Source organism: Copadichromis virginalis, linkage group LG14 (genome assembly GCF_057382275.1).
Source record: "Copadichromis virginalis isolate Kocher_CV1m ecotype Utaka linkage group LG14, C_Virginalis_male_GT1.1, whole genome shotgun sequence".
NCBI lineage: Eukaryota > Metazoa > Chordata > Actinopteri > Cichliformes > Cichlidae > Copadichromis > Copadichromis virginalis.
The window spans coordinates 5,123,322-5,137,593 of NC_140631.1; the positions used below are offsets into that span (position 1 = coordinate 5,123,322).

The 14,272-nt window shown below is 40.3% G+C and overlaps 1 protein-coding gene across 3 annotated transcripts in view; it reads right to left on the reverse strand.

Moving 5' to 3' along the window:
- Positions 1–14,272, reverse strand: part of nf1a (neurofibromin 1a) — a 129,714-nt gene that overhangs the window by 102,989 nt on the left and 12,453 nt on the right. For all 3 annotated transcript variants that reach the window (XM_085479085.1, XM_085479086.1, XM_085479084.1), the window contains exons 2-4: positions 10,227–10,370; positions 5,420–5,503; positions 2,321–2,517 (exon numbers count right to left, since the gene is read on the reverse strand). In XM_085479085.1, the coding sequence (XP_085335211.1) occupies positions 2,321–2,517; positions 5,420–5,503; positions 10,227–10,370 (425 nt within the window). The remainder of the gene's footprint in view (positions 1–2,320; positions 2,518–5,419; positions 5,504–10,226; positions 10,371–14,272) is intronic.

Consider the following 14,272-nt stretch of genomic DNA (forward strand, 5'->3'; position numbering starts at 1 on the left):
TGTTTCCACCCCCATGCTTCACAGTAGGTATGGTGTTCTTGGGATGCAACTCAGTATTCTTCTTCCTCCAAACACGACGAGTTGAGTTTATACCAACAAGTTCTACTTTGGTTTCATCTGACCACATGACATTCTCCCAATCCTCTGCTGTATCATCCATGTGCTCTCTGGCAAACTTCAGACGGGCCTGGACATGCACTGGCTTCAGCAGCGGAACACGTCTGGCACTGCGGGATTTGATTCCCTGCCGTTGTAGTGTGTTACTGATGGTGACCTTTGTTACTTTGGTCCCAGCTCTCTGCAGGTCATTCACCAGGTCCCCCCGTGTGGTTCTGGGATCTTTGCTCACCGTTCTCATGATCATTTTGACCCCACGGGATGAGATCTTGCGTGGAGCCCCAGATCGAGGGAGATTATCGGTGGTCTTGTATGTCTTCCATTTTCTGATGATTGCTCCCACAGTTGATTTTTTCACACCAAGCTGCTTGCCTATTGTAGATTCACTCTTCCCAGTCTGGTGCAGGTCTACAATACTTTTCCTGGTGTCCTTCGAAAGCTCTTTGGTCTTGGCCATGGCGGAGTTTGGAGTCTGACTGTTTGAGGCTGTGGACAGGTGTCTTTTATACAGATGATGAGTTCAAACAGGTGCCATTCATACAGGTAACGAGTGGGGGACAGAAAAGCTTCTTACAGGAGACGTTACAGGTCTGTGAGAGCCAGAGATTTTCCTTGTTTGAGGTGACCAAATACTTATTTTCCACCCTAATTTACGAATAAATTCTTTACAAATCCTACCATGTGAATTCATGGATTTTTTTTTCACATTCTGTCTCTCACAGTTGAAGTGTACCTCTGGTGCAAATTACTGACCTCTGTCATCATTTTAAGTGGGGGAACTTGCACAATCGGTGGCTGATTAAATACTTTTTTGCCCCACTGTATGTTTAAAGTATTTGTTGAGTCAAGTCAGAGAAGAGCCAAGGGCTCAGAGATGAGCTTGAGAAGATGTGGAGGGTGAAGTTAACAGTGGTCACATTAGTAATCGGAGCCCTAGGTGTCCGTCCCTGGTACTTCATTTACATCATCTACTAAATCTTCCAAGTGTACTTCACGTAGTCTTGGTAACCGGCTACAGAGGATCCAGGTTTCAAGCTTTGCCATGATCTTATCTTTTAGTTCAGTTCTTCAATCGCCCCCTACAGCTGTAGGATGAGTGTTGTACCTTGTGAATCTCTAGCCATGAGAGCAATCCTTTCTTCCGAATGTTAGAAAACAGAGCTACTAGTTGTTTCGCCGTTAATGTGGATGCTGGGTATCGAAGACTCCATAAGGCCCTCATCCTATTCATGTAACCCCTTCCGCAGGGGTTACTTGCATAGTAGCATTCAAATAGCGCTCTATTTTCGTCACTTTCCTACCGATGCCGTCTGGTTCCAGTAGCCCACTTCTAATCAGCATGCCCTGGTTCCTCGACACCTGATGCGGACCTTGTTAATCCAGGCGACTTCCGAGCCGGTATGGCTTCACATTTATCTCTGTCACTCATGTCTGCGGTAGGCTTGGTTAGCATGAGGGGTCTAGCCGTGTGTGTGTGTGTGCGTGTGTGTGTGTGTGTGTGTGTGTGTGTGTGTGTGTGTGTGTGTGTGTGTAGACACATTTTGCAATGACGCTTAAAACTGATCTCAGGTGCATTGTTTTCATTGATCATCTGTCAGATGCAATCAGATCAGATCATCTGCAACTTGATTGCAATCCACCTGGCATAAAGGTATAAATTCAGGCAACTGGACTTGGATTTAGAAAGACACGCCTGTGTATATAAAGTTCCCATTGATGACAGTGTATGTGAGAGCACTAGCCAATCCATGATGTCAATCCATCCAATCCATGTCAAGCCTTCCAATCCATGATTATTCTGTTATGCAATATTATTTTTAATATGTCTACAAGAATTTCAAGGAATCTTTTTCACTTTGTCACAGGGCATTGTGTGTAAAAGTTTGGAGAAAGTGCTGTGAATACTTGCACCGTATATATTGCTTAATTTTTTTATTAGACCTTCAAACAGTTTAGAAATCTGTCAAAGACACATTTGAAACTAATAATTATCTAATTCACTTAACTAAATTCACCCTTTTTTTAAAAAAAAAATAAAAATTTAAGTAGGCACATTGGACTTCTTTGAGAAGTTAGAAATTCATTCAATTCATTAAAAGATTTGATATATTTTTTTCAACCTCAAACCCTCTAGGCCACTGGTCTATTTCTTTTCATTTTATATATTTACACAACAAATGACAGACTTAGGTGAATGTGCTACCTGGTCGAAATGCGGCTAAAAACAGCGCTGAAGTTGTTGGAGCTCAGAGAGAAGAGGACAGCCGAAGCTGAGGCTCGTAGCTCAGCAGCATGCTGGTGCTGGTGCCCCTCACGATACGTGTGAATGAAATGGCAGATCTCTGGCAGCAGCTGTTTGACCAGCATAGTTTCATCCAGACGCAAGCAGTCCTTGGATTGCTGAGAAGGGAAAACAAAGAGGAGGGCAATCAACAAAAGGGCTACATGATGTTTCAATGATGTGAAATGGCATTTTGATTGGGAAGCTATTTGAAATTACAAACACAGCCCTAGCACAAACTACTGAGAAGTACCAGGCTTCAGTCATTTTTGTGAAAGCCAAAGGTAAACCAATCCCAGGGTCATGGGGAGCAAGATTCATGAAAGAGAAGTGTACTTAGGGGTTTGTGTCTGCATGAGGGGAAACAGCAACAGAGACACTGAATAATTTCTGAGTTACACTACATAATAGTAGTAGAAATGGTAGTGATGGTGAAGCCTAAATTTGACGGACAACAACTTGCCACTATACCCCAGATATTCAATGTGTCTGTTACAGTTTCTACTCACACAAAGTCAAATCAAATCTTTGATGTTCTTGCACTATATACTATTACAACTAGAGCTGGGCGATATGAGATTTTTTCATATCACGATATGTTTTTTTCATTTCAGGCGATAACGATATCTATCACGATATAAGCCAAATAACTATATTTGTAAGATTTAAATGTGCCGTTGCTCACAAGTAAAATGTGAAATAATCAGCAGCTTGTTTTTATTTAAATATTTATTTCCCATAATAAGTTCAACAGGGTAGATGTACTTAAGGAACATGAGACTTTTTCAGATAAATAAAGGCAAATATTGCAAACTACACAAAAGGCAGCCGCTAAAGCGTTTAAGTTTGAAAATAGAACAAACGAAACAGACTAAATTGTCAATTCCACTTAGAAACAAAATATTAATTCTAAAAATAAATCTTAGTTTGTTTTACAGAAGAACAGACAAAACTGACTAACTTTTGTCAATATCAAATAAACTGAGAACTAAAAGGAAATTCTCAATCTCTCCTTGTTGTATAGCTTAGCTTTTCAAACAGTTGTAACAGTTACTTTAGTCTGACAAAAGCTGAATGACGAATTAGCGCTTCCAGTCAGAGACTGAGGCTACGTCCACGCGTACACGGGTATTTTTGAAAACGGAGATTTTCCGTTTTCGTTTTAAAAAATAATCCCGTCCACACATAAAGGCAGAAATGAAGGAAAACGCTGCTATGAACATGCCAAAGCAGCAGGTGGCGCTAGATTCCTAACCGTGCCGAAATGTTGGCCAATCAGAAGTCTAGAAGCCTCGGTGGGAAAAAGTAAACAAAGCTGGGGCATAGAAGCAGAACCGAGTCGTATGTGTGGAGGGACAGTAACTGTGTGTATATGTAAGCATTTAAACACTGCAGAGAGTAGAATTAACAGTAACAGTATTGTAGAAATTCATTTCACCGAAACAATAACGTGGCGCACAGTGTGACGCATGCACCAGTTTATTGTATTTCCAGACTTGCTTTCGGCACAATTTACAGTGCACGCTACTCTATTTTTTGTCAGACTTGAAATAGCCGAAATACCTTCACACTACGGAACTTCTATGGCTCTTCCGTTCGACAATCTCTCCGGCATTGGAACCATCATCTGTTTTCTCTTCGGTCACGCTCGGTTGATTTTTCTAGTCGGCACACTCATTTCCTCCATTACCCACTGGCTGCTTCCCAAACAAACACACGTGCGGCTTGGCACTTGTGCTGTACGTAACAAGTCACGCGACGCGACGTGACGCTGCGGCTGTGATTGGTTCGGCTCTGCGCTACTTAATTTGGAATGGCTGACCTTTTTTTTTTTTTTTTTTTTTTGAGGACAAGAGCGGCTAGGTCTATCGCGATAGCTTAATTTCTCTATCGAGTAAAAGTTATATCGCGATACATATCGTTATCGTTCTATCGCCCAGCTCTAATTACAACCATTTGCCCCCTTCCTGATTTCTTAGTTTGTCATATATTTCTCACATGTTTCAGGTCATCAAACAAAGTCTAATACTAGATAAAGATAAGCCAAGTAAATACAAAATGCTCCTAAAGGATTTAATTTATTAAGGCAAAAAAAAGTGCCCCAAACCTACATGGCCCTCGAATGTTGGCACTCTTAGCACCAAGAACTCCTAAAGAAATTGGTTGAAAAGTTTGACCCAATGTCTTGGTGTCATTGTGCTTCAGAGGGGTTTGTAGTTAACAACCTATGGTCTAGATTTAACACATAAGCACAAATCTCCTGTTAGATGGTAAGAAATTGATTTTCCTGTACTGACAAAGTCTGTAACTAGACTTATTACTCAAGCTTCTCCTTTGTTCTACAGCCAAATATTGCTGCAAGAGTCTAACAAGTGAATAGAGTATTCCAGTGATACAAAGTTATCCAGTGAACATCTTGACTTAAACAAACTAAACACATATTGCATTGGGGTGTAGTGGTTACAATATATTAAAATATATTAAAAGAACAACATTCATCTCTGAGATGAAGCCTAGTAGAGTAGAAGAAGTTATAAAATGATATTGAATGGAAGTGAATGTACTTCAAATTTTTACTGAAGCACAGTATATATCAACTGAGTTAACTTCTACCAATTCCACCGGTAATTTTAATAAAATATATTTAATGTGTTAAAATGAATGTAAGCTCTATTATATCTATATTATACAGTCAAAGTGAAATAAAGCAAGTCTCATGAACTACATTATCTACATTTTGCTGAACAAAGCTGCTGGTGTCACGGCTGCTATGCAGCAGGAGTGGCACTTCATAGGTTAGACTGTCTCATTTAATTGGCCCTCAAGATCACAAGCGTTACACTGTATTATAGTGCCATCTACTGACAAATTACGGAAAGAAAATTTCACTGTCAAGTCAATGTTGCCTTAGTTAGATATGGTCTTCAATAAGATGAGGTCACTTAGACATAACTAAGTTTGCTCAAGTGAATTTTTTTTCCCTGACAGAACAAAACCATATTGTGAGAGGGTAAAGCTCACCCCAGCCAGGCACTTCTTCAGGGTATCTAGAATGATGAGCTGAGAGAGGTAGAGGTTCTTCTCAGATGCTTCTCCAAATATCCGCTGTGAAGACAGGCACAGACATAACATCACTGAATTAGATCTTAAATCTTAGGGTGTTTTCATACCTATGCTTTTTAGTCTGCTTAAATCAAATTTTCATTCTTTTTTCTGCTGTTGTGAACTTAATTTTCGCAGATGTGAACACAGTAAATTCACTTAGGCGTAAGGCAAAAACAACCACACTGGGACCCTTTGGGGTGATCTCAGTCCAGTTCTGAACTCCAGAGTAATTACTTTATGGTGGTACGCCATAAAGTAATTACTCTAATGCAGACTTCTCCCACAACTCCACCCCGTGCTTCCTGCAGAAGTTCTGACAACTCTGCAATATTAGGCCTCATCACTGATGGGGACAACAGGGAGTACAGAGAACTGACCCAAGATTTTGTGGACTGGTGCCAGCAGAAATACCTCCAGATCAACACTAGAAAAACCAAGGAGCTGGTGGTAGACTTCCACAGGCACAGGTTGGGAGATTCTGACAGCACTGAGCAGCTCCTTCAGTGGCAGGCTGCTGCACCCACGATGTGGGACGGCGAGATTTCGCATGTCTCTCCTTCCTACTGCTGTCAGACTCTACAGCATGGTCTCTGCAGATGACCACACATGTGCAGACAGACACACATCCTGTACACAACTGTAACTGTCTCCCTGATGTGCAATATTACCAAAAGCAATTTACCTACTATAACAGAGCACTTTATTCTATTTTATAATAGTATTTTATTCTTGAGGAATAGTATGTTATTCTAGTTTATCTTATCATATTCTTTTGTGTTTTTCTTAAGTTTTACTGCTCTTAAACTTGTACTTTCTGCCATGACCAAAAGATTTCCCATGTGTGGGACTAATAAAGGTTTATCTTATCTTATGTGACAGAATCCCATAGAGCAGAGTGCATGAACTTTAGTAACTAGCCTTAAACTCAATCAAGGGTTAATCTGAGAAGCAACAAGGTTCAAATTCAAATTCAAATTTTATTTGTCACATACACAGTCATACACAGCACGATATGCAGTGAAATGCTTACACAACTGCTCGTGACCTAAAGAAAAATGAAAAGGCTATGAATAAGATAGGAAATAAATATGAAAAGGGTACATTTAACTAGGAAGGAATAAAATAAAATAAAAATATAAAAATTAAAGTTAAAAATGAAATAACTGTGTGGCTCCAGCAGATCCCGGGAATAACATCGGAGCTCTCTGTCCAGAAGGCTACTCCATTTTACTCTAGTTATGCAAATTGGAATGGTCAAGCAGAAAATGTTCTAAAAATTGCTGAAGAGATGGAAAGACCCAAATAAAACATCTTAAAAATTAACAATGCATTCAGACACGGTCAAGACAACCTTAAAGATTAACCTTAAAGCAGAGAGGTGATTTAACTTGTTGTTCCTAGAGTATTTAAAAGTAGAATGGGAGGCAGAGCCTTCAGTTTTCAGGCCCATCTTCTGTGGAACCAGCTTCCAGTTTGGATTCGGGAGACAGACACTATCTCTAATTTTAAGATTAGGCTTCAAACTTTCCTTTTTGCTAAAGCATATAATTAGGGCTGGACCAGGTGACCCTGAATCCTCCCTTAGTTATGCTGCAATAGACGTAAGGCTGCCGGGGGATTCCCGTGATGCATTGAGTTTTTCCTTTCCAGTCACCTTTCTCACTCACTATGTATTAATAGACCTCTCTGCATTGAATCATATCTGTTATTAACCTCTGTCTCTCTTCCACATCATGTCTTCTATCCTGTCTTCCTTCTCTCACCCCAACCGGTCGCAGAAGATGGCCGCCCCTCCCTGAGCCTGGTTCTGCCGGAGGTTTCTTCCTGTTAAAAGGGAGTTTTTCCTTCCCACTGTCACCAAAGTGCTCATAGGGGGTCATATGATTGTTGGGTTTTTCTCTGTATCTATGAAGCGCCTTGAGGTGACTTTTGTTGTGATTTGGCGCTATATAAATAAAATTGAATTGAATTGAATTGAATTGAAGTGACTGTAAACAGTGTGCGGGCAGACAGGCTGAGTATTTCAGAAATCGGTGATCTACCAAGATTTTCGAACACAACTATCTAAAATATCCTTAAATTGCTGTTGCCTCACAACAAGAAGGTCCTGAGTTAAAGTCCAGCACCTATAACTTGGAGGGAAGAAAAACAACACTAAAACTAAAAATCAGTTAAAGGGGATCACACGCGGGCTCTCCCTGACTGCAACAGTGACGAGGACATACTGTCCACCTTACTGTCTGTTTCTCATAAATGAGGACTGTATGGAGGAGAGGCTGTTTGAGCCAGGTGACAGGTGATTCACCGGACTGACAGAAACCGAATTTCCCTCCTTGGCCGAGTGTACATCCACATCACACCACAAACATAAAGTTTCTTTCCAAAGCACGATTGGGAATCCCATCAGCATGTCTGCAGGGAAAAGTAGGCCAATGTGTATGAAGAGGGGGTAAAAAGAAAAAGAAAAGAATCTGATGTTCTGAGGACAAGAATGCACACTTTTTGGAGATCTTTTGTTTTTTTCGCCACATTATTTCACTGATGACTGATCATCTCACTGATGATGTGGGGAAAAATAATTCCCCGTATGAAGTAAGTAAAACGACTTACTTCATATCAGAAGTGAGGAAAAGCGAATCCCAAATGTAATTGAAGGATATTGTAACATGGAGATTTCCTGCGGACATGCTGATGGATATTAGAATTTCCAATAGTCATCAGTAGGAAACAGTTTTTGGTGATATATAGTAACCTGTGATGTTGTACACTGTTTGGTTTTGCTTGGGAAAATAGAGAATATATTATTGCATAAAATAGCGCTGATTGCGTGTTGCAAACATCTGCTTGGCCAGCTGATTGCAAAGCTCTGTACAATCGGATTGGTGGGGAAAAGCAGGAAAGTTGGACTCTTGTCTGGTGACTCAGGCTCTACTCTACACAATCCTCATTTATAAAGTGCTTTACAAACTCGAATATTACAGCTAACAACTGGGTTTTCCTTTTTGAGTGCAGCTAGCTGAACAACAGACTGCCCCTTACTGCTAAAGACACAGAGAGTGAAAGTGGACAGTAAGCACATTTCTTAAGTCCAGCTTCACAGACAGTGTTACATCTATGTTGGTTCTTGAGAGTAGGGCTCAATGGTGTAAATTAGCCTTTCCATTTGTAGCGTTTTATGCCTCATTTAACCCTTTAAAGCCGGTTGGAGCGGGCACGCTCTGTTTTGCGTAACTATTTTTAAATCCCGGTAGCTCTGCAACCACGTAAGCTGGCACAATAATTTTTTTTGCATATGAAACCGGAGGAGTTGTACTTACATCTTATGCCATCAGCTTGTCCTAGGTCACAGTTTCCTTCCACATAAAGCTTTGCAAAAACTGCATAAAAAGCGCTTGCAGCAACAAAAACATAATATTCCAGAAACACACTCTGCCGATCCGATCAGCTGTTCATAACACTTCCTATGTTGGAATAGACGTCAGCGCGAACTATTGCATGTCCACCATGACCTGCCCGAAACCGGAAGTGATGTCATTTTGCGGAATTGTAGTTTTTTTTTACCATCAGGGCCTCATGAGCCTATTCTGGTGTTTTTAAAAGTTTTCTTTGACTTTATGACTTTCTGTGTCGTTTCTGGGATGCTTCGGACTCATATTGCACTGCTGGAAATAGTTTATTTTGATGCATATGCTGCTTTTTTGCAAATTTGCATTATAATATTTATTTTCGTTTTTCCTGCAGTATATAAAAATTGGTGTATTTCAAAAATAAAACTATGAAGACACTCAAAAGAAATTTCCTGTGGTAGGAAGCTATTTTGTGCAACTTTTTTGTATTTACAGTTTTGAGGGATAAGCCTCTTAAATTTCTCTAACTAGAAATATATGTTCCATCCATCCATTCGCTTCTGCTTATCCTTTTCAGGGTCGCGGGGGGCGCTGGAGCCTATCCCAGCTGTTGTAGGGCGAGAGGCGGGGTACACCCTGGATAGGTCGCCAGTCTGTCACAGGGCCAACACACAGGGACAGACAACCATTTGCAATCACATTCATTCACACATTCACACCTAGTGACAATTTGGATTATCCAATTAACCTATCCCCACAAGCTGCATGTCTTTGGACGGTGGGAGGAAGCCGGAGTACCCGGAGGGAACCCACGCAAACACGGGGAGAACATGCAAACTCCACACAGAAAGACCCCGGCCTGGTGTTGGAATTGAACTCAGGACCGACTTGCTGTGCGGCAACGGTACTAACCACCGTACTGCCCGAGAGCAATATACGACATATATTTCTTCAATATATAAGAAATATATGTTAAAAAAACAAAAACGATTTTCAATTTTTTTGTAGTTTATTGCACTTTTTTGCAATTTATGTAATTACTATGCACTTAATGCAGACATATTATTAGAATCTGGGCTATAATGGTTGTATTGATGTATAGCAACTTGAAATGCTCCCAAAAATGGCACTACAGCATGTAAAAATATAATATAAGCTCTGGCGGACTTGGTTCTATGGTAGGTCTTAAAGGGTTAAGTGTTGAACTGACCTCCAACCTGCCCCGATACAAGTCTGATAAAGCAGCCTTGCAGTTTACCACAACAAGCCTGATCAACACATGTCACATCCTGCAACATACATCAACAATCTAAAAGATTTGTTTAAAGTGTGTGCATGTAACTATTATGACTAGGAGAGTAGAAAAATGCACTTACCATATTATTGACATTTTTGAGAATGGTGGTAAGACCACTGATGACAAGGGAGAACTTGTACTTGGAGATATTAATCAAACATTCCTTGTTGTGCTCTGTGCTGACTTTGGTGTGGGTGTTCTGGTGTCCAACTTTAATGGGAAGCTGAGAAAAAGAACAAAAAAAACCCATGAAATTAGAGGTGAGACATTCAGTAAATAAAATATTTCTGTCGTGGCCTGACTAAAAATTTAGAGAACACCGTTCACCTAGAACATTTTGGCAGGCTTAGCCTTTAAAGCTACACACTGTATGTTGTTTATCCATCCTGCATGATGTGCTATATACTCTTCTCATTTTAATTGCTTTCCTCTGGGATGCATTCATTTAGAGATCCTCTTGTTAAAATTATGTCTCTTTTTAAACTGCCCCTAAGCTATTGTCTGAAAACAATGGGCAACTGCTATAGTTGTTGACTACAGCTTCTACTTCTTGTTTTTCCTATCTTGGGTGCAGGTTATGGTTTACAGAACTATTACAGGGAGTGCAGAATTATTAGGCAAGTTGTATTTTTGAGGAATAATTTTATTATTGAACAACAACCATGTTCTCAATGAACCCAAAAAACTCATTAATATCAAAGCTGAATGTTTTTGGAAGTAGTTTTTAGTTTGTTTTTAGTTTTAGCTATTTTAGGGGGATATCTGTGTGTGCAGGTGACTATTACTGTGCATAATTATTAGGCAACTTAACAAAAAACAAATATATACCCATTTCAATGATTTATTTTTACCAGTGACACCAATATAACATCTCCACATTCACAAATATACATTTCTGACATTCAAAAACAAAACAAAAACAAATCAGTGACCAATATAGCCACCTTTCTTTGCAAGGACACTCAAAAGCCTGCCATCCATGGATTCTGTCAGTGTTTTGATCTGTTCACCATCAACATTGCGTGCAGCAGCAACCACAGCCTCCCAGACACTGTTCAGAGAGGTGTACTGTTTTCCCTCCTTGTAAATCTCACATTTGATGATGGACCACAGGTTCTCAATGGGGTCCAGATCAGGTGAACAAGGAGGCCATGTCATTAGTTTTTCTTCTTTTATACCCTTTCTTGCCAGCCACGCTGTGGAGTACTTGGACGCGTGTGATGGAGCATTGTCCTGCATGAAAATCATGTTCTTCTTGAAGGATGCAGACTTCTTCCTGTACCACTGCTTGAAGAAGGTGTCTTCCAGAAACTGGCAGTAGGACTGGGAGTTGAGCTTGACTCCATCCTCAATCCGAAAAGGCCCCACAAGCTCATCTTTGATGATACCAGCCCAAACCAGTACTCCACCTCCACCTTGCTGGCGTCTGAGTCGGACTGGAGCTCTCTGCCCTTTACCAATCCAGCCACGGGCCCATCCATCTGGCCCATCAAGACTCACTCTCATTTCATCAGTCCATAAAACCTTAGAAAAACCAGTCTCGAGATATTTCTTGGCCCAGTCTTGACGTTTCAGCTTGTGTGTCTTGTTCAGTGGTGGTCGTCTTTCAGCCTTTCTTACCTTGGCCATGTCTCTGAGTATTGCACACCTTGTGCTTTTGGGCACTCCAGTGATGTTGCAGCTCTGAAATATGGCCAAACTGGTGGCATTTGCCTAATAATTCTGCACTCCCTGTATGTATGCTTATAAATATAAAATGTATCACCTTTTTGTTCATTGTTATAATTATCAAGACCAACATTAACAAAAAAACTATTGTCAGATATCCAAGATTGACCCAAGACTGCATTTCTGCCAAACTCCTCTTTTGCTCCGACCATGGTCTTTTTAGTTGCATCCAGTAATGAACTGTTCAAACATGATTATTGTAATAAGGGCATCATGGATATTCACTTTTACAATTTTTTTTTAATATTCATGTATTTATTTTCTTATTTATAGGAAATAAAACAAATACAATCAAAATAATAAACAGTTTTTAAAAGACTTTGTATATCGCCTTGGTACAGATTTCTATCAAACTTCCAAATGTAAATGAAGGAGAACATAAACACAAGTGACACTTGATTGTGATCCGTTTATGCTCCAAGGGAAACAAACAGCAGATGAAGTACAGCACTGGCTCAGTGAAGTTCATATATGGATCAGGTGTGCGACCACCAGTTTGATGAGGTAGTGAACACAGGCGTTCAGCTGTCTCGCTACACTGTGTGTATCTAGAAAAAAACTGTCTGAGAAAAATGTTTATAGCCAAGAAATTGGTGATGAGGGTCAGTTACCTTAATTGGGCTGCTTAACCCTTGTATGGTGTTCGGGTCTGTGAGACCCGTTTTCAGTTTTTTTCAAAAGAAAAATTAAACAATTAATTATTTTTTCAACCTGAAATTCATTGGCTTTGGCTTATTTTCTGTGAAGAACATAAATCCGAACTAATTTTCATTGACCTCATACTGTACCTCCCCCCACGCATTTACATTACATACAAGGTGTTCGGGTCTAATAAAAGTGTTGAAAGTGTAGGTCCTGTGTTCCCACACTCTGTCTTCCTCCTTTCTGGTGCTGCTGATAGTGTTTTCTTCCCCTCCTGCTCCGCACAAAGTTGCAACATTGTTGAAAATTCAACTACCAACACCGTCTGCTCTGACATTCTCACACATTTTACCCTCTTTCTTGTGGGATCCAAATTTTATTTTCTCATACCCTGTCCCACCTGCAAATTAGGGGCATAATACTATAAATAAGACTTTGCCAGTGTGGTTCTTTATCACAACTGATCAAGATGGCAAAAGATTATCTGCTGTGAGGGCCGTCCAATTGATTTTGGAAGAGAGAGGAGCTTTGGATGATGATGTTGACAAAGAGGTTTCAGAATATTTCACATTTCTGAAAATTCAGAGTCTGACAGTGACTTTGAAGAAGACGATGAGGTTGAGCACCATTTAGTAACAAAACAAAGACGAGTACCCCATCAGCAGCCAGCTCCAGGACCAGAACAAGCCCACCAGACAGCAAGTGAAGAAATATGGATGTCAATAACTGGTGAAATTGAATGGTCTTCTTGCCCAAGAAATGAGCCACCCTGCAGAGCTGTTACTGTGATAAGCCAGGGCCAACACGGCTGACAGGACATCAAGTCTTCATTTGAGCTTTTCATCCCAGATTCCATCCAGAAAATTATTCTGGATTGCAGTAATCTAGAAGGAAGGTGTGTTTTTGGAGAGAGATGGAAGGAGATCTAAGAACCCCAAAGGCCTACTTTGGGGTCCTTATCCTTGCAGGAGTTTTCAGGTCCAAAGGGGAATCCACAGAATCCCTGTGGGATGCAGAAACCGGCACGAACCTTTCCGTGCATCAATGTCTCTGGAAAACTTCCACAAAATTTCCAGGATTATCCGTCTTGATAACCGAGATGACAGACCAGCTCGACGGCAGAGAGACAAGCTAGCTGCCATCAGGACAGTGTGGGATAAGTGTGTGCAACACCTCCCCCTGTTTTACAAACCTGGGCCTAATGTCACCATTGATGAGCAGCTGATCCCATTTAGTTGTGAAACATATTGCTTCACGTGTAAATGTGTTGTGTCTTTCCACTCACTCCACTTGATTATAACTGATATATTTTTTATAACATTAAAAAACAAAACAAAAAAAACCCGAGAAGCACATTGATTCATAAATGTGATCTAACAAAAGTTAAAGGGAAAAAATTAACCATGTTTGCTGTTCATATGGTTTGTAATTGGGATGAAGTAAACATCTGATGAGTAATTTAACAAAAAATTGTTTGATAGTGTTAATTTGGAAAGCCAAAACTCTGGCGGGTCCACCAGACCCATGAACACTGGCTGAGTAACAAAAATATGAACACCACACAAGGGTTAAATCTGATATTTTCGATACTGGCATCATGCCTTGTCAAGTGTTACCTGCCTTTGTGGAAAGATGTATGCAACATAAAATGTTAAAAAAAAACAAGGAAGTCTTTTGAGCCTCAGGCTGTGTCTGCTGAGGTGCCCTCTAGCTGAAGATTTTATTAACATTTCACGTTTTCATTTTAAGTCTTTT